The sequence below is a fragment of the Salvelinus alpinus genome, chromosome 2, assembly GCF_045679555.1.
Source record: "Salvelinus alpinus chromosome 2, SLU_Salpinus.1, whole genome shotgun sequence".
NCBI classification, from domain to species: domain Eukaryota; kingdom Metazoa; phylum Chordata; class Actinopteri; order Salmoniformes; family Salmonidae; genus Salvelinus; species Salvelinus alpinus.
Genome location: NC_092087.1, coordinates 128,404,572 through 128,425,057, shown reverse-complemented (window position 1 = coordinate 128,425,057; position 20,486 = coordinate 128,404,572). Strand labels below are relative to the sequence as shown.

At 41.8% G+C, this 20,486-nt stretch overlaps 1 protein-coding gene across 1 annotated transcript; it reads left to right on the top strand.

The window, feature by feature from the left end:
• Nucleotides 1-8,320: 8,320 nt before the first annotated feature.
• Nucleotides 8,321-13,578, top strand: LOC139568729 (uncharacterized). The gene is made up of 5 exons (XM_071390767.1): nt 8,321-8,457; nt 10,621-10,823; nt 11,374-12,123; nt 12,793-12,853; nt 13,158-13,578. Exons 2-5 carry the CDS (start codon nt 10,646-10,648, stop codon nt 13,264-13,266), a joined length of 1,098 nt encoding a protein of 365 aa, XP_071246868.1. The 5' UTR covers nt 8,321-8,457; nt 10,621-10,645; the 3' UTR covers nt 13,267-13,578.
• The last annotated feature ends 6,908 nt before the right edge of the window (nt 13,579-20,486 follow it).

Sequence of the window (20,486 nt, the reverse complement as noted above, 5' to 3'; positions counted from 1 at the left end):
GAGATGAATTTGTGATTATTATTGATAAAACGTTCGGGATTTGTTATTTCAAATGAATTAATTTGGAATCCTATTATTCAGGTCATATCTTTCACTATCTGAATGGGGGCTTTGTTTAAAGATTCTCATACCAGTCTAGACTTACTTCATGGGAGCATAACAAGGAACACATGCAACTCCTGGTACAGCAAGATCACAAGAACCTGCAACGAATCCATTCAAATAGGTTGTTGCATTTGCTGACAATTTTAACTATTAAAAAAAATATATATATATCCATCTCCATCCCATGTTTGGAAATAATATGCCATTGTCTGATCATATCTGATGTGGGGTAGCGGTGATGTTGGACTGTGGGTGTGTTTGCATTCTGCCAACATTTTAAGATTAGCAAAACTTTTTTATTTGGCCTGACTGATAGCACTTAGGGTGTGGTGCCTCCACCCAAATAAAAAGTATACAGTATTGACTTCAGTCGGCTACTTATACAGAGCAGACAGAGGTGATGTTTCAAGAGAAACACTGCCCTCTAGTGTTATTAAAGGAAAATTGAAGGAATCCAACACGAGAGAACCCTCTCACCCCCAACTGAGCACCCCATAGCCTACTAACTACACTACCCTAACCATAACGCGTGAAGTTAGGAAGGCATGGTCAATCCTGCTTAAATTACTGCAAGTTGTCATAGTCACCCTGAACAACTTGATTAATTTGCTCAACGTGGCCACTCAGATTGTCAACCATACACATTTTTCATGCAACACAACTGCCAAGTGTCTTTCTTAAAAGGCACCCAATTCCCATATGGTACACACATTTTGACCAGAACCCGTGATCCCTATACAGACATATAATCATATGTTTATTTTATATAGAGCTTTTCATTGCAAGTAGATTTCAAAGTTGCTTTCATATGATGCAAAACACATCATCATGGGGCGTATGGCAAGTGACACTGCTTCTTGAAAGTCCAATATCTTGAAAACTTGACTGCCGACAATGCAAAATATTTTGGGTCTGTATTGACAGTGGACTAATGAAATAAATACATTTACATAGTTTTATATAGCACTACAGTATATAGGGAATTGGGTGCCAGTTTGGACGCAGACCAGCCTAGATTCGTTTTCATCCAAATACTTGTAGGTTACGAGTTGTACTGCTCTCCCTGAAACCTCTTGATTAAAGTGGTGAATGAGTTGACCCTTTCTCCCAGTGTCAGTTTGCTGAGTTCCATTGTTTTGCTGTAGAGATGGAAGGGTTGGTTTTCTCTCTCCCGGTAACTAAAGCAGAATGTGGGTCCCCTGCCGAGTCAGTATGTATGATGTGCATCCCAATGGCACCCTATTCCCTACATAGTGCACTACTTTTGACAAGGGCCCAACAAGGGAAAGGGGTACCATTTGGGACACGGCCATTAACTCTGACTGTTATTGGGTAGTGGTACTCTATGCACATCTACAACTAGCCTACTACAAGGTAGACTCTCCTCGCAGATATGCGTTCATCACTTTTCAGAATAACAAGTCTGTGGGCTCGGGGTTAGGTTTATAAACAAAGACACTGTAAAGATTTCCAGTAAATATTTGATTGAAATCCAGACACTGTATCATTTGGGATTGAAGGGTTCTATTGTGTTAATTTGTGTGTTCATATGTCGTGATTTATTCTCGACTGTGTAGCTACATAATAAACTGTTCAAGTAATGTAGTCTACTACATACAGTATATACTGTGGCTAGCAACTTGAATGTATAGGCTCTACAGGGCCTTCAGAAAGTATTCATACCCTTGACTTATTCCATGCTTTGTGGTGTCACAGCCTGAATTCAAAGTGGATTACAGATATTTTTTTCTCACCCATCTACACACAATGACAAAGTGAAAACATGTACTTTTTGTCACGTTCCTGACCTTATTTCCTTTGTTTAGTCTTTGTTTAGTTGGTCAGGACGTGAGCTGGGTGGGCATTCTATGTTTTGTGTTTCTATGTTGGGTTTGTTGTTTGGCCTAATATGGTTCTCAATCAGAGGCAGGTGTTTGTCATTGTCTCTGATTGGGAACCATATTAAGGTAGCCTGTTTTCACTGTTTGTTTGTGGGTGATTGTTCCTGTTCGTGTGTTCCTGTTCTAGTGTTTAGTGTTCACGTTACGTGACTGTATCGTCTTCGTTCCTTTGTTTTGTTCGGTGTTTAAGTATTTTCCCATTAAATATGGATGATATTCACGCTGCATCTTGGTCCTCCTCTCTTTCACCCGAAGACAGTCGTTACACTTTTTTTAGCAAATGTATTGAAAATGAAATACAGAAATATTTAATTTACATAAGTAGAATCACCTTTGGCAGCGATTAGAGCTGTGAGTCTTTCTGGGTATGTTTCTTAAGAGTTTTACACACCTGGATTGTACAATACCTGCACATTATTTAAAAAATCCTTCATGCACTGTCAAGTTGGTTGTTGATCATTGCTAGACAGCCATTTTCAAGTCTCGCCATAGATTTTCAAGCCTATTTAGGTCAAAACTGTAAGTAGGCCACTCAGGAACATTTAATGTTGTCTTGGTAAGCAACTCCAGTGTATATTTGGCTTTATGTTTCAGGTTATTGTCCTGCTGAAAGGTGAATGTGTCTGTGGGAAAGCAGACTGAACCAGGTTTTCCTCTAGGATTTTGCCTGTGCCTAGCTCTATTCCTTTTCTTTTTATCCTAAAATACTCCCAAGTCCTTGAAGAGTGGTTCTCAGTGATGTGTTGGATTTGCCCCAAACATAACGCTTTGTATTCAGGACAATAAGTGAATTTCTTTGCCGTTGATTTTTCAGTTTTATAGTGCCTTATTGCAAGCAGGATGCATGTTTTGGAATATTTGTATTCTGTACAGGCTTCCTTTTCACTCTGTCATTTAGGTTAGTATTGTGGAGTAACTACACTGTTGTTGATCCATCCTCTGTTTTCTCCTATCACTGCCGTTAAACTCTGTAACTGTTTTAAAATCACTATTGGCCTCTTGGTGAAATCCTTGAGCAGTGTCCTTCCTCTCTGGCAACTGACTAGTTGTAGTGACTGGGTGTATTGATGCACCATCCAAAATGTAATAAATAACTTCACCATGCTCAAAGGGATATATGTCTATTTTTTTGTTTTACCCATCTACCCATCTACCCTTTTCCCATTGGAAAACCTCATTGGTCTTTGTGGTTGAATCTGTTAAAAATTCACTGATCGACTGAGGGACCTTATAGATAATTGTGTGTGTAGGGTACAGAGATGAGGTAGTCATTCAAAAATCATGTTAACTATTATTGCACACAGTGAGTCCATGCAACTTAAAATGTGCTTAACAAGTCACATAATTACTCATTAACTTTTTTAGGCTTGCCATAACAAAGTGGTTGAATACTTACTGACTCAACTTTTCGGCCTTTCATTTTTTACTAATTTGTAAAACTTTTGAAAAACATGATTCCACTTTGACATTATGGGGTATTGTGTGTAGGCCAGTGACATAATCGGTGCGTTCGTAAATTCACTCTGGCTATCTACTGTACTCTGCTTTCAGAGGACTTGTTTGAGTGTACCAGTGCTGTAAAGTCTGCTTCCAACTCACACCCTCAAACACGTAGATCCCCTGAACGCAGCTTACTCTCCAGATCCCAATCACCTGAATTCTGATCACCTGTTCACACACCTGTATGTCATTATCACACACTATTTAGTTCAGTTCTTTGCACTCAATCATTGTGAGGTATTGTTTTGTGACACGTCTTTCAGAGCTCTGGTTTCCTCCCTCCTGTGATTTACTCCTCCTGTGTATGATAGTTTTTGCCTGCCTTACTAACTTTGCCTATTCCCTTCCTATACTTTAGCCTATTGGATTTCCTGTTGTCTACCTATTGCCTGGTCTCCCGGACTACGTTACTAGCCTTTTCCCTGTCTGTGCTGTTGCATTTTTGGACCCCTTGTGTATAACCTTCTTCCTGCCCCTAGACCCAGCTACCTGTCTCCTTCTGTGGTTCTTTGCAATAAACACCTGCTGCTCCCTGCGCTTGATACCAGGTCGGTCTCCCCTCATGTTCATCACAAGTGCAGAATAACTGAGGAATTTACAAAGGCTCAACACCTGTTGAATATGGCCTGTGTTAGTAAACCTCGCCAAAAAAGCGTAATTAAATTATTGCCAGCAGCACAGTTAGTCACCAACGCTCTGGATAACATAAACAGCCTAACCAGCTCTGCTAGGGTGAGTGGGGTGTTCTAGCATTTGTGTCTGGAAGTAGCTACTAAGGTAGCCAACGTTAGCCAGTTAGCTTGGGTGCTTGACTACCGTTGTGTGGTCAGAACGCTTGGACCAACTCTACTCCTCAGCCAGAGCGTCCAGTGTGCACTCTGAATTTACGAAAGTCAGGAGCGCATTCTGGCACTCCAGATTGAATTTATAAACACGCCTATAATATCAATTTAATCCATTTTAAATTCAGGCTGTAACATGTGTGAAAAAGTCAAGGGGTGTGAATCGTATCTGAAGGCAGTGTATATGGTTCTATGTAAAGCAACTTGAGGTGTCTTATTCAAAACACTGAACTCCATTACTATATTCCATAACATTTCTTTTTACCCCGCAGAGTGAGGTTTGCATCCTTGGATTACTCTCCGGGGCCTTACCGTGAACACTATGAAGACTACCCGAGGAGTTTCGACCTCCAGACATTCCACGCCCCGGACGTTCTACGCCAGAGCCTCTCATTGTGCCCCTGAGACGGCTTACCAAGAGGAGATTGGCCTGCAGTCCCACCTCTACCGTTAGTGCTGCTTCACTACTAGCTCTGGTCCATGGTGTTACGTGCGGTTTGCTGATGTTTGAGGAAAGCTCAGAATCAGCAAGCCACATGTAACACCCTGGACAAGAGCTACTTCACTACCTCTTCATCTCTTGATTTGGTCCTTTTCATCAGAGTAATGCATTCCAGGTGACTACCTCATGAAGCTGGTTGAGAGAATGCCTAGTGTGCAAACCTGTCATCAAGGCAAAGGGTGGCTACTTTGAAGAATCTTATTCAACACTTTTTTGGTTACTGCATGATTCCATATGTTATTTCATAGTTTTGATATCTTCACTATTATTCTACAATGTAGAAAATAGATAAAATAAAGAAACCCTTGAATGAGTAGGTGTGTCCAAACATTTGACTGGTACATTTCTATGAAAGTCCAAAAGTAAAAATCATAAAAATTCAGCAAATGTTAATCAAATCAATCTTTATTTATAAAACATTTCAGACATGGATGCTTCAAAGAAAGAAAAACAAAAATATTTACTACACAAGAGGATAAACTGAAGAATAACACAAACTAAATGATGAAAAGCAGAGCCAAAATGTGTTTTAAGATCCCCTTTAAATATGGTGGATTGATTTCAAAACCAATAGAATAATCTTAGAATGAATTAAATTAAAACTCACAGGCACCCAGACAGGAGAGCATTACAGTAGTCAAGCCTACTTGTGATAAAGGCATATAAAAACAGCTGCACCATGGCAATGTTCATCAGTGTCACGCCTGTTCCCGATCCCCCTCGCACCAGGCTGCCCATCATTACGCGCATCAGTGCTTCATTGGACTCACCTGGACTCCTTCACTTTGTTGATTGCCTCCTATCTGTCCATTATTTATTAAATGTTCACTCTCTGTACTTGCGTCTCTTCTCCCAGTGTTTTTTTGTTTTTGTCGGGTGCGGCGGCCGAAGGAACCGGGGATGCCTCAGCTGGCTCGTCGGACTTCCACGCCTTAGCTGGCTCGAGAGGTTTTCTTTTCTAGGTTGCCTCGGCAGACTCCCATCCCGCGTCATGCATTCAGCCGGCATGATACTCAAAAGACTCAGTCGCCAAACTAAATGTCCTTACAGCTGAGAGCATTAGTGAAAATAGAGTCTGTCTCCCCACCCTTTTTCCCTTTTCTGATTATGAAAAGCTGTAGTCCGGGGGAGGCTTCAATAAGGGCGGCACTACAATCTGAAGACACATATGTTTCCGTGAGAAACATGCAATGAACTTTGCACTCAGTAATGAGGTCATTCACAAGAATGGTTTTCTAGTGATTGCTCAAACATTTAAAAGCGCCATATTCAATGTGTGGGCCACTCTGCCACTGGGACATTAGTCTCAAGGTAACCAATGGAATAAGTAATAAATTAAAAACATTACAACCATGTTTTCTGAAAGTCTCCAATCTATCCGAATGGTAGGAGATGACAGTTTGTATAAACTCTGTAGAAGGCGGATTTAGAGGAACAATTTATGTTACTCACAATCAGTGGCGGTTCTAGCTTGTATGGCTCCCTCCCAAGACTAAACCAATTCACCTTGGTGGTGTGCAGACTGGTTTTATATTATTCTTAATGATTTCGGTTCAAACCAGAAAAAGCAATATGTCTGTGAAACTATATATTCACAGTATTATGAATGAATTGTGGTTTATTTGGTAGCATTTCGTAGTGTGACTGATTTTTCTAATTGCATTAGTACTGTACAAAGTTAGAGGTGCGCTATTTGATAGATGCTCCCCCTCCCCCTACCTCGGGCTTCCAGTGGGGTGACCTGAGGTCAACCTACTCCCTCCCCATCTCGTACTTCTGAGTGGGAGATCTTCCCAAGCAGTAGCCTGCCTAGCTCACAAACTAGAATCAGGGCGCCCACTCCGACAAGTTTAATTGACCCACAGTCCCACACAGTGACATGATATCATTGACGTGACGCGCAAATGTCCGATCGCGCAAATGTCACCATTCCGATTTTTTTGGTGCGGGCGCCCCGTGCCGCCCCCGGCAAGATGCCCATGTCGCCTATGCCTAAATCCGCCACTGCTCACAATAACGATAGAGCCATTTCTACAGGAGTTGATATGGTTTCCAAGTCCTCTGTTGCTTAGTCTGCCAGGGAGGACTGGAGCACTACCAGACCCTGTCTGTCAGTCTCTAAAACAGTTTGCGATGTTGCTGGAAAGAATCCTGGAAGCCCTGCGGTTAGGGTGAATCCTGTCTCTTTTAAAAAAGTGCTGGTTGCTCCCACAGCAAATCAAAGTTGTCACAAAACGATACATTCCTGTCATTGCAAAGTTTCTTCGGGTACTCATTTAGGGCAACAATCATTATTTGGAAGGATGATTCTGGTGTGAAACAAGAGATCAAAACTATAAGGAAGTACAATGTTATGACCCTTGGGCCATTGAATGTTTGGCACTTTAAAAAAAAAGATTTAAAAAAGGAGTAACAACAAAGACTTCAACTGTTCAACAAGCAAACATGACATATGTGCTTTTATCAAGCGACAGTACCCAAATTCTCTGAACAGCTCAGGACATTATGCAAACCCAGTGAACCTGATAGGAAGACATGAGCCTGGGTTGTCTGAAAAATAGGCTGTGTACACACAGATTGTACAACACATTTGAGACAGTGTTTGTGATACAATGGAGAGTTTGTCTGCACAAAAATGTTTAGACAACCGTTGTCTCAAGTGAGTTGCACATCATTTGTACAATCTGAGTGTGTAGGGGGCCACAGTGTTTGGTGACTGAATACAGAACCACATTTCTCAACGCTTTGTTGATAAAACGCAAAGAAAGACAAAGAAAACATGATGGCATCTTAAGTTCTTGCTTGATTGGTTATGCTTTCCATTCAAGGTATTGTGAGTTAAATGGTAGGCAGGATGGGGCTCATATTACACATTGTTATAGCTTCAGTCTTGAGTTCTCATCTCGACACCCACAGTAATTGACATAATCAGGTGATCACAATGACTAGGCAAAAAACATAGAAATGCCAGCGAACCGGTTAACCATGTATACTTAGTGTGGTACACATTGCAAACATGTGTTCTCATTGTGTTCAGTTGTGTAATACACAGCACCATCATCGGATCATGTGCTTGTGGAATGTTTGACTTTGTGATAAAGTGAAGTTCAGTTGAACAGGTCACAGTTGGTCTTGGATGGACCAAAGTGTTAGTAACCTAAACCACAAACACAGATGGAAGTACTGATAAAATGAGGAGTCAATTATGACCAGAATCCTGGCAGGTGTAGCCTACTACTGCTTACTAATCCTGGTTTAAAGTGATGGTTTGAGTTCGCATCATCTTCATGTCATTGTTCTCCTCGTTCATTATGCTAACGCAGACTTGCCCTTTAACCCCTAAGCTTCATTCCCACCTTTGCAATTAAGATCTACAGTGTCTGTGTACATTCTGTACTTTCCATTACTTTGCTGACGTGATGGGTTATTACCCAATGGCCTGAGAACAAAATGTGAAGAATTGGCTCACCTGGCTACCCGTCCTGCTACCCATCTTTCCCGTATAAAAACTCTGATGTGTTGTCTGTCAGACACAGAGGAGTAGGTACAGCTCGATCAGCTGTGTTATTTTCCACTGAACACTGTTCATCGCTTACCTGAACGACTGGTAAGGACGTTTTTATTGAACTGACTCATTGTTTTGACCTGTATTGAATTATTGTATGTTGAATGTTGTCTCCCCTAGTAATCTTAAGATGAATGCACTAACTGTAAGTCGCTCTGGATAAGAACATCTGCTAAAAGGTCAAATGTAAATATTTTACATACAGATCTCCTATTATTGTATTGATTAGTTTGTTTTATATATTGACGTCACAAATATATCATTTGTACAGTTCTTTATTCAAAATGTAGTTATTTATCACATTTGACTGCGTAAAGCCCAGCAGTACTACTTATTCCTGTGAGAGTGAGAAGGATATATAGCATTTTGCAACAAAACATGATTATTTGCCTCTCTGAAATGAAACCATCAAGTGATAGATTTCAAACAAATACACATCTGTCATTGAACACCACGCCATGATTAGATGGTGAAAAAACATTCATCTCTTTCATAAGTTCTTTAAACAATAAAATCTCATTATCAACATTTCAGAAAATGGATAAACTGTAAGCAATCATTTCTGATGAAAAAACACAAATGTGAAGAATTGGTTTATACAGTGCATTCGGAAAGTATTCAGACCCCTTGACTTTTTACACATTTTGTTACGTTACAGCTTTATTCTAATTACAAAGCAAAAACAGGTTTATAGAAATTGATACAAAAACTAAAACTGAAATATTACATTTACATAACTATTCAGAACATTTTACTCTGTTGAAGCACCTTTGGCAGCCATTACAGCCTCGAGTCTTCTTGGGTATGACGCTACAGGCTTGGCACACCTGTATTTGGGAAGTTTCTCCCATTCTTCTCTGCAGATCCTCTCAAGCTCTGTCAAGTTGGATGGGGAGTGTCGCTGCACAGTTATTTTCAGGTCTTTCCAGAGATGTTCGATCGGGTTCAAGTCCGGGCTCTGGCTGGGCCACTCAAGGACATTCAGAGACTTGTCCCGAAGCCACTCCTGCGTTGTCTTGACTGTGTGCTTAGGGTCGTTGTCGTGTTGGAAGGTGAACCTTCGCCCCAGTCTGAGGTCCTGAGCACTCTGGATCAAGTTTTCATCAAGGATCTCTCTGTACTTTGCTCCATTCATTTTCCCCTCGATCCTGACTAGTCCGCCAGCCCCTGCCGCTGAAAAAAATCCCCACAGCATGGTGCTTCCACCACCATGCTTCACCGTAGGGATGGTATTGGCCAGGTGATGAGCGGTGCCTAGTTTCCTCCAGACGTGACGCTTGGCATTCAGGACAAAAAGTTCATTCTTGTTTCTCATGGTCTGAGAGTCATTTAGGTGCCTTTTGGCAAACTCCAAGCGGGCTGTCATGTGCCTTTTACTGAGGAGTGGCTTCCGTCTGGCCACTCTACCATAAAGGTCTGATTGGTGGAGTGCTGCAGAGATGGTTGTCCTTCTGGAAGGTTCTCCCATCTCCACAGAGGAATTCTGGGGCTCTGTCAGTGACCATCGGGTTCTTGGTCACATCCCTGACCAAGGCCCTTCTCCCCCGATTGCTCAGTTTGGCCATGCGGCCAGCTCTAGGAAGAGTCTTGGTGGTTCCAAACTTCTTCCATTTAAGAATGATGGAGGCCACTGTGTTCTTGGGGACCTTCAATGCTGCAGAATTTTTTTTGGCACCATTTACCAGATCTATGCCTCCACACCATCCTGTCTCGGAGCTCTACGGACAATTCCTTCGACCTCATGGTTTGTTTTTTGCTCTGACATGCACTGTCAACTGTGAGACCTTGTATAGACAAGCGTGTGCCTTTCCAAATCATGTCCAAACAATTGAATTTCCCACAGGTGGACTCCAATCAAGTTGTAGAAACTCTTCAAGGATGATCAATGTAAACAGGATGCACCTGAGCTCAATTTCGAGTCTCATAGCAAAGGGTCAGAATACTTATGTAAATAAGGTATTACTGTTTATTATTTATATAATACATTTGCAAAAATGTCTAAAAACCTGTTTTCGCTTTGTCATTATGGGGTATTGTGTATAGATTGAGGGAAAGGCTGTGACAAAATGTGGAAAAAGGGAACGGGTCTGAATACTTTCCGAATGCGCTGTATAGCGTTTTGGAATGGAACTCTTCAGAACAGCCTTACAGCTTCTCTTTGTAGGATAATCATGTATATTTTTATCCTATATCTTTCCATACCAGTCTAAACAGATCACCCAAAGACAACATGAAGCTGGAGCTGCTGGTGGTGTTGGCTGTAGCAGCCCTGGTTCCCAGCCTGTCTGAGGGGCTGCTGCTCTCCACATGTGAGCTGAAGACCAAACTGGCAGAGGCTGCTGACCAATTCAATCTGACTGAAAAAATTGCCGCGAAGGGTGTCGAACTGGACAATGTCTTTGCCAAAAGTGGGTTGTGAATTCTATGTAGGCCTATTGTATTTTTGTGAGTTTCGAGAGATTACGTAAAGGAGGTGTGAGAGCATAAAACATCAATGTCACTGAAAAACGTCTCAAATTTAGTTAAAGGGGAAGTTCAATATTTTACAACGTAATGTTAAAGGGGTCGTCACCCTAGTAGTCAATGGGCCATTTTCTTTAAAGAGCCACTACAAACTTCAGCTAAAATCAATGGGGGCAATTTACATAATTGAATGGCCAAATCAAGTGAAATAAACTCAATATTTGATTAAAGTTAAAGTTGATTTGGCCATTTAAAAAAAAAAACATTGCACGGTTGCCCCTAGCTAGCGGTGCCTAAGGTTAGCTGAAGTTTGTAGTGGCTGTTTAAAGACAAACTGTAATCCATGTTTTTTTAATGTTATAGACTAGTTTCAGGGTGAGGAAACATCTAACATCAAGTTGTAAAATACTGAACTTCCCCTTTAAAACGTCCAAATATATAATCTCTAGCTTTCTCTATTCTCTTCCTGCTCTCACTGTGACTTGGTTGGTCCAGTTATCTGCAGTTTGGACCTAAAGTCTGGTTTAAACACCAGCCTTGTGACCAACCTTGTCCTGCGCAAACCTATCCTGCATAAATCCAAAAGGCGCCCCATCAGCAGGAGACCTGTGAAACTGTTCGGGCGCAAACGTCCAGGTAGAGATGTTGAGTCAAAGGAAGATGGAGTCCGTTCTGAGGGAGAAGAGGACAAGCCTAGACCTACAGGAAAGCCTGGGGGAACGAAACCAAAACCTACCGGGAAAACAGAGGGAGTGAGCCCAAGATCAGAGAGGCCCGAGGGGAAGAGGCCGAGACCAGGGAGTCCCGCGAGAGGAAGGAACAAGCGTGAGGCCGAGGAGTCCGCTGGTGATGAGGAAGAACATGACAAAGTTGAGGCGCAAGAAAGCAAAGCGGCTGAGGTGGAAGAGTTTGGCGGCTATGAGGATGAGGGTGATGAAGACGAGATTGATGAGGATGAGCTAGACGAGGAGAACCTGGAAGAGTTAGAGGCGGAGCTGGACGAGCAAGAAGGAGAAGAACCGAAAGAGAGAGAGGGGAACAGGAAGAAGAGACACATCCCAAAGCAGTTCAGAGGTCCCGGACACAACCGCAAGCCAATGCCACGCAAGCCGATGCGCAAGCCGTTCAAGCCGATCAAGACCCTGTCCTTCAGCTTTTTCGGTCTCTTCCAGCTGAGCAATCGCCTCGCCTGCGTCTCCTCCAACACCACTCGCTCTCTCAATCTCTGTAAGACAGAGTGCAGCTGTGAGTACAAACATCTTTCCTTCCTCAACTTGTTTAGCAGAATGTCAACAAATGCCTGCATGTATGTATGTACAGTACATGTATGTATGAAAGAATGAATAGGCCTACATGAGTGAGTGAGTGAGTGAGTGAGTGAGTGAGTGAGTGAGTGAGTGAGTGAGTGAGTGAGTGAGTGAGTGAGTGAGTGAGTGAATGAATGAACGTCAGGCTTGTGATCATGTCAGTCCCATACTTTGGTGTTCAACAACACACCTCCAGGTACTGCTGTTTTAAAACTTCCAAATATATAATCTCGCTCTATCTCTCTCCATTTCCTGCTCTCACTCTGACTTGGTTGGTCAAGTTATCTGCAGTTTGGACCTAAAGTCTGGCTTAAATACCAGCCTTGTGACCAACCTAGTCCTGCGCAAATGAATGAATGAATGAATGAATGGACAAACAAACGGATGGATTGTTCTTGTGTCATGAACAAAGACAAGAGAATAGAACTAGTGGGTTTCGTAATCAACCTCTCACTTCTCTGTAATCACACTCACTCTGTTTAGTCCTACGTTAGCGAACATTTTCAAGGTGCAGGGCTAAGATACTGTACCTGCAAAGTGCACACAAAGACCTTAGGTAATTGACGGGAACTGTACTGACTGTGTGACTGTGTTTCTGCCCTTCCAGCCTTCGTTGATGACGACATCCGTGATGACATTGCCTGCTTTGTGAAGTCTCGTGCCTGGATGTAAGTTAACTGCCAGTACTAGTGAATAGTGAGGACAATGACATTGATGCCACACTGATCATAATCCATAAAACATGAATTAGAGTGACGCAGCCCCCTGACAGCACAAAAGAGGTGTGGTTTGGGCCTTAATTAATGCAATCTAATTCAATAGAAATTTGACATTCAAAATGCAATAACATAAATGGTTGCTTTTGTACGGTAATAGTCTTTTAAGCCGTTGTACAACTTTGAAGCAAGCTGTATTATTGACAGAAAAATATACGATAACAAAATAATAACCATTTTAATTTGTGGATTACAGGAAGGCTCTGAGGTTCCCATGGAAGTGTGCCAAGCTGCAAGCCTCTGAGTACTTTGAGTGTGACCAACCACTTAACAGTACTATGAGTACTTTGCAAACAACTATTTAACAGAGCATTTTCCTTCTTTCTCTCAACTCTTATCTTCTGCTATAAGCGCCACGAATATGCTACTTTCTATTACCTCTAGATGGCGTATTAGGAATTTTTTGAGCCGTTATCCCTTATGTTGGGACAGCAAGTGCCTCCTACAGACATTAGGCAACAGCATCATATTCTCCTTCTCTCCTCCAACTGTCCAACTACCACGAGTAAGGAAGTTAAATCTAACAGATGCCATTTTGTTGAAAATGTCTCCTGTGTTGCTTGGTAACAACATTTCCTTCTTTGACGAACAAAAATACATAAAATGATCATAAAGACTTTTGGTTTCCAGTGTGTTATTTCCTATATGCCAATATCTGAATGTCTGTACATTGCTTGTGTGTATTAAATAAATACAATTCTGTTAAATTAAGCATTACATTTTAATCTCAAAGAAATGAAACCCAACATGTATTATTAAGTTGTCGTTATTTGGAGGGATGATCATGGTATGAAATGAGATATGTAAAAGAAGCTACTCACTGGGCACAGACTTCAATTCAACGACATGGTGGGATAAGAACCCAACTATCATACTTGAGTAAAAGTAAAGATACCTTAATAGAAAATGACTCAAGTAAATGTGAAAGTCACCCAGTAAAATACTACTTGAGTAAAAGTCTAAAAGTATTTGGTTTTAAATATACTTAAGTATCAAAAGTAAAAGTATAAATAATTTCAAATATCTTATATTAAGCAAACCAGAAGGTACCATTTTATTTTTTTATTTACGGATAGCTAGGGGCACACTCCAACATTTAGACATAATTTACAAATGAAGCATGTGTGTTTAGTGAGTCTGCCAGATCAGAGGCAATAGGAATGACCCGGGATGTTCTCTTGATAAGTGTGTGAACTTGACAATTTTCCTGTCCTGCTGAGCATTCAAAATGTGCTTTGGGTGTCAGGGAAAATGTATGAAGTAAAGAGTACATTCGTTTCTTTAGTGAAGTAAAAGTAGTCAAAAATATACATACTAAAGTAAAGTACAGATACCCCAAAAAAACGACTTAATTAAGTAGTACTTTAAAGTGTTTTTACTTAAGTACTTTAAACCACTGAGTCAATGTCTATCCCACGTTGGTTCAATGTAATTTCATTGAAATGATGTGGAAACAACGTTGATTCAGCTAGTGTGTGCCCAGTGGGTATTAACAGAACATGTTATGAGCCTTGGGTCAGTGGATGTTTGGAGCTTTTAAATAAATAAAAAATGGGGGTAACAATAACATGAAAAAATTACAAACATACCTAAGAAAAATATAGCCTGTGCACTGATTCAAATATCTTGTGGTTCCTCTAATCACAATTTTGTCATTTTGAAAGCATGATTAACAAAGAAATCTGTACACCTTGCATAACTTGATTATTCATCAATTGATAACTGACTGGGAGCAGAAATCAGCCCAATATTAGCCAAATAATGGTTATTCTGCACAAAACCCCCGATTTAGACAGGCCCACTGGGCTAAAGATGGACCAGCCCATCTCTCATTTGCCAGAATTTCACTATGGCCATTCTGCCTCTGTTTACTTATAAATCCCACTGACTACAGCACAGCCTCCAAAGAAACTCACTGAAACTCACTGGTTAGCCACTGAGTGCTGGGGCTGGGGTGCTGGAGAATGGGAGCAACTGTAATGATATGACAAAAATGACAGTCAACCCAGCAAACCAACACTGGTTCTGTGAACGTTCCCAGAACACTCATTAGGTTGCCCCAAAAGTTATAATAACACAAAACGGTCCAGTTGTGTTGATGATTATACAATGTTTGTATAAAACATTTGCCTCATCCCAGAACACAGTTTCTTATTACATTACCTGGAAACCCAATAAGAACATTAGGGGAATGTTCTGTGGTGGTTTTTACAGATGTTGTGCACAACATTTGAGTGAATGTTTCACTTTTTTCAATTCTGAAAAAATCCAAAACATTATTTCAAAGTTTTTGGGATATTATCATCCAAATGTTAGATAAAACCCTAACTTAATGGGAATGTTATTTAATGTCCTGGGAATGTTCCTGGTTTTCTGTTTGTTCTGAACACTCCATAGCCTTAAGGCAGGAAACACACCATTACAAACGTTGGCCATGCAAAACATGGTTAAAACTATCATATTGACCTAATGGACTGTCAGTCCTTGCATCCCTTAGCGCTACAGAGAATCAAGTGTCAGGGCTGATGTTTTGTTCTTTTTTTAATGAAGCAGTGGTCCTTTTTTTCCCCTCCCAACGATGGCTTGTAATATATTCTTTGTGGGGTTTATTTTCAAGCACATTTGACAATACATCTATAAACAATGAGGTATGTGAGTGTTTGTTGACAACTCCTTTAACGATTTGCTCAGGTTTCATTATTGTATTTGTCTACAACAATTAAGTTATTTCATCAACTCGAACCCTGGGAGGTATTTAAAGCCGTAATATGATGCTGTTCAATGTTATTGTTTCAGTGTACATTTCCGCTGTGCCCATGGTGCAGACGACCGCATTATAATCTCATTATAGGATACTATATACTTGGTTCACAGCCTTTCACACTGTTCTGAACAGATCACCCAGATACAACATGAAGCTGGAGCTGCTGGTGTTATTAGCCGTAGCAGCCTTGGTGGTCCCCAGGCTGTCTGAGGGGCGGCAACTCTCCCAATGTGAGCTGAAGACCAAACTGGAGGACGCGGCCCTCAAAATCAGGCAAAGAAAATACATGAAAGGAGCATCAATGGATGACATCTTGGCCAATTTTTTTTCAATTAAGTTTGTTGATTGAAGTTACCCCGAAGATCACTTCAAATATCAAGACCTGTCTTTGGGGTCCATAACTACCTATTCATGTAGCATTGCTTTATACCTTCAAATATCTAATGGTCTTTGTCTTCCTTTCTATGTTTCCTTTCTCTTCATACCATGAAATGGTTGTTCCGGTTATCTTACAGTATTCTGCGACATAACCCTGTGGTGAAAGACAAGGTCCCTTCGACGAATAGGCACCCTGGCCAAAGAGAGAGACCTGTCACGAGGGCCAGATACCCGCCGTTTAGCTGGAGGCCACAAGATGCCATTCAAAGGACCCGAAAACAAGGAAGAAGATGGTAGCCATGAGGCAGAAAGAGACAACGGATCTGAGAGAGGTCAAGCCAACCTCTCGCAGAGAGGTAGATGCCAACGATGAGACAGAGGGAAAACACAACGAGCTCAGAGTGAAACCTTCAGTGAAATGCAGACCGCCATTGTTCAGGAGGCCGTTCAATGACTGGCCAAAGAGAGACGCAAAGTCGAAGGAAAGTGACGATGAGAGCAATAGCGACGAAGAAAAGACGGAGAGCGATAGCGGCGAAACTCAGATTGCAAAGGAAAATCGGAATGCAAAAATAAAAGTCTGAGAGCAAAGAAAAGTCTGAGAGCAAAGAAAAGAAAACTGAAGAAAATGAGAGAAATAGTGACAAGGAAGGGTCAGATGTCGATAAGCCAGAAAGGGAATGTTATGAGGAAGACGCAAGCGACGACGAGGAGGGGGGGGGGGCGACCGGAAAAAGAGAGCCATCCACAACCCGGGGAGAAAACACAATTATCTACAAATGGCCAAACCCATGAGTGTCTATGTTCGGGCGGTAGGTAGTCTAGCAGTTGGGAGCGTTGGGCCATCAACCAAAAGGTCGCTGGTTTGAATCTCCGAGCCGACTAGGTGAAAAATCTGGCGATGTGGCGTTGAACAAGGCACTAACCTTAATTGCTCCTGTAAGTCCTTATGGATAAGAGCATCTGCTAATTGACTTAAATGTAAATATGGTCTAGAGCGATCAGATTGCATGTGCTTTGACTACTCGATCTCTCAATCTCTGCCAGACAATGTGCAGTGGTGAGCAAAAGACATCCTTCTGCCATAAACCTAATTAGCAGAATGTTAACATATAATGTATGATTGGTTATTCATATATTGTACATTGGGATGAGTGTTCGTGGATTTGGCTAATTGAACAGAACCAAAGCTGCAGACCATGTCTATCTACCACCACAAACCGATGCTGGCACTAAGACCTCACCGATGTGAGTAAGGCCTTTAAACAGGTTAACATTCGCAAGGCTGTGGAGCCAGACGAAATACCAGGACGCGTACTCAGAGCATGCGCTGACCAGCTGGCTAGTGTCTTCACCAAGGTCATTATAGTAAACTAAAACTTAAACTAAAATTGGAAAAACGATTTAGTAAACTGGAATAAAATAATGAAGAAAAACATTTGAAAAACTAAAACTATACTGAAACTACGATATTTGACTGCAAAACTAAATAAAATAAAACCATATTGTGATGTTCAGTTGTATTTTGTATTTTGTTTTGGGGGGTTTTCAAATGGGCTTTTCAAGCTTTTTTTGTAATGGGGTTTTTCAAACTTCTGATTCTGGCTGGTAAATGCTGCCAGTAGATAGCAATGTTTCAAATAGGCCTAGCTTGTGCATCACTATCACTAGCTATCACCAGAGAGGAAGAGGCGAAGCGAGAGGATTAACTCCGCCCAAAATCTGTCCCTGCGAGATAAGCAGAATATTTTGCAGGAAAGTCTATGAGAGAGTATCAAATTATGTGAGGGTTATTTGATCAAATAGAGTAATGTTTAGGTTGTTACAAATGTACTGATATAAGTGGACACACGTGGCATTCAGCAACTTTGAGAAAAACTACTTAGTTGTACCTGTTCTGCCGTCTCATTGCTTAGAATGGTCCCACCTGATCTCGTCTCCTGCCATCTGCTTTCCATCTTTGAGGACATGTATTTTCATTGTTAGAATGGTTTCTTGAACATCTTGTCAATATAATAAATAATCTTTGCTATCACTAGCAAACAATAGGGAAGAATTCTGAAGCAGAGACATTAGAGAAAGCAAGACACCCCCTCATTTTTTTCTGATTGGGGCGGGGCCACTCTGGTGTGCTTATGCCCCTGCCCCGCGGAACAGGGGTCCCAGAGGGAAACAACTCACTGGCAATTTTTTTGTTGGTCGAGGCGGGGGCAATAAGCAGACAATGGTTGCGTTCCCCTGGGCAGATGTTGCATGCATCAACCAATGGTTGCGTGCCACATCATCGACTGTGTCATAGACTGACAGATTGCTATAACATATGATGTGGTTATATGATACTTAAATACCTGTCCAGACTTTGTAAGATTCGTCAGGCGTCAGCAATGTCTGAACAGAGGTCTGAACAGATGTCTGAACATAACTAAAGTGAGGCGATGAAACAACCAATGGTTACGTGCCACGTCATCGACTGTGTCCTCAACTGGGAATTGATATCACATATGATGTGGTTAGCTGACACTTAAAAGACCTATCCAGGCATTGTAAGATCTGTCAGGCGTCAGCAAAGTCTAAGCTTTGGAACGCGGCCTAAACTGCATTTCTAATTTAAATCTAACCAAACCTAGGACCATCACCTTATTACTGACATGTGCTAGCCTCCCTACACTGGCTTCCTGTTAAGGCAAGGGCTGATTTCAAGGTTTTACTGCTAACCTACAAAGCATTACATGGGCTTGCTCCTACCTATCTTTCCGATTTGGTCCTGCCATACATACCTACACGTACGCTACGGTCACAAGACGCAGGCCTCTTAATTGTCCCTAGAATTTCTAAGCAAACAGCTGGAGGCAGGGCTTTCTCCTATAGAGCTCCATTTTTATGGAATGGTCTGCCTACCCATGTGAGAGACGCAGACTCGGTCTCAACCTTTAAGTCTTTATTGAAGACTCATCTCTTCAGTAGGTCATATGATTGAGTGTAGTCTGGCCCAGGAGTGTGAAGGTGAACGGAAAGGCTCTGGAGCAACGAACTGCCCTTGCTGTCTCTGCCTGGCCGGTTCCCCTCTCTCCACTGGGATTCTCTGCCTCTAACCCTATTACAGGGGCTGAGTAACTGGCTTACTGGTGCTCTTCCATGCCATCCCTAGGAGGGGTGCGTCACTTGAGTGGGTTGAGTCCCTGACGTGGTCTTCCTGTCTGGGTTGGCGCCCCCCCTTGGGTTGTGCCGTGGCGGAGATCTTTGTGGGCTATACTCGGCCTTGTCTCAGGATGGTAAGTTAATGGTTGAAGATATCCCTCTAGTGGTGTGGGGGCTGTGCTTTGGCAAAGTGGGTGGGGTTATATCCTGCCTGTTTGGCCCTGTCCGGGGGTATCATCGGATGGGGCCACAGTGTCTCCTGACCCCTCCTGTCTCAGCCTCCAGTATTTATGCTGCAGTAGTTTATGTGTCGGGGGGCTAGGGTCAGTCTGTTATATCTGGAGTATTTCTCCTGTCTTATCCGGTTTCCTGTGTGAATTTAAGTATGCTCTCTCTAATTCTCCCTTTCTCTGTTTCTTTCTTTCTCTCTCTCGGAGGACCTGAGCCCTAGGACCATGCCTCAGGACTACCTGGCATGATGACTCCTTGCTGTCCCCAGTCCACCTGGCCGTGCTGCTGCTCCAGTTTCAACTGTTCTGCCTGCGGCTATGGAACCCTGACCTGTTCACCGGACTTGCTACCTGTCCCAGACCTGCTGTTTTCAACTCTCTAGAGACAGCAGGAGCGGTAGAGATACTCTCAATGATCGGCTATGAAAAGCCAACTGACATTTAATCCTGAGGTGCTGACTTGTTGCACCCTCGACAACTACTGTGATTATTATTATTTGACCATGCTGGTCATTTATGAACATTTGAACATCTTGGCCATGTTCTGTTATAATCTCCACCCGGCACAGCTAGAAGAGAACTGGCCACCCCTCATAGCCTGGTTCCTCTCTAGGTTTCTTCCTAGGTTTTGGCCTTTCTAGGGAGTTTTTCCTAGCCACCGTGCTTCTACACCTGCATTGCTTGCTGTTTGGGGTTTTAGGCTGGGTTTCTGTACAGCACTTTGATATATCAGCTGATGTAAGAAGGGCTATATAAATACATTTGATTTGATTTGATGAAGTGACATCCCAAAAAAACACAAACTATAGGCCTACAACATAAATGGCTCCTAGCCTCCCACGCAAAGGCTACTTTCCTTCCTAACACTAAAACTAAAAGTGAAACAAAATAATATAACAAAGAAATAGAAATGTTTTTAACAAACTGAAATGAAATAAATCAAATCTGAAATTTAAAAAATTAAATTAATTTTAAATAAAATTTGAAAAACTAATATAAAATCAGAAATCTATAA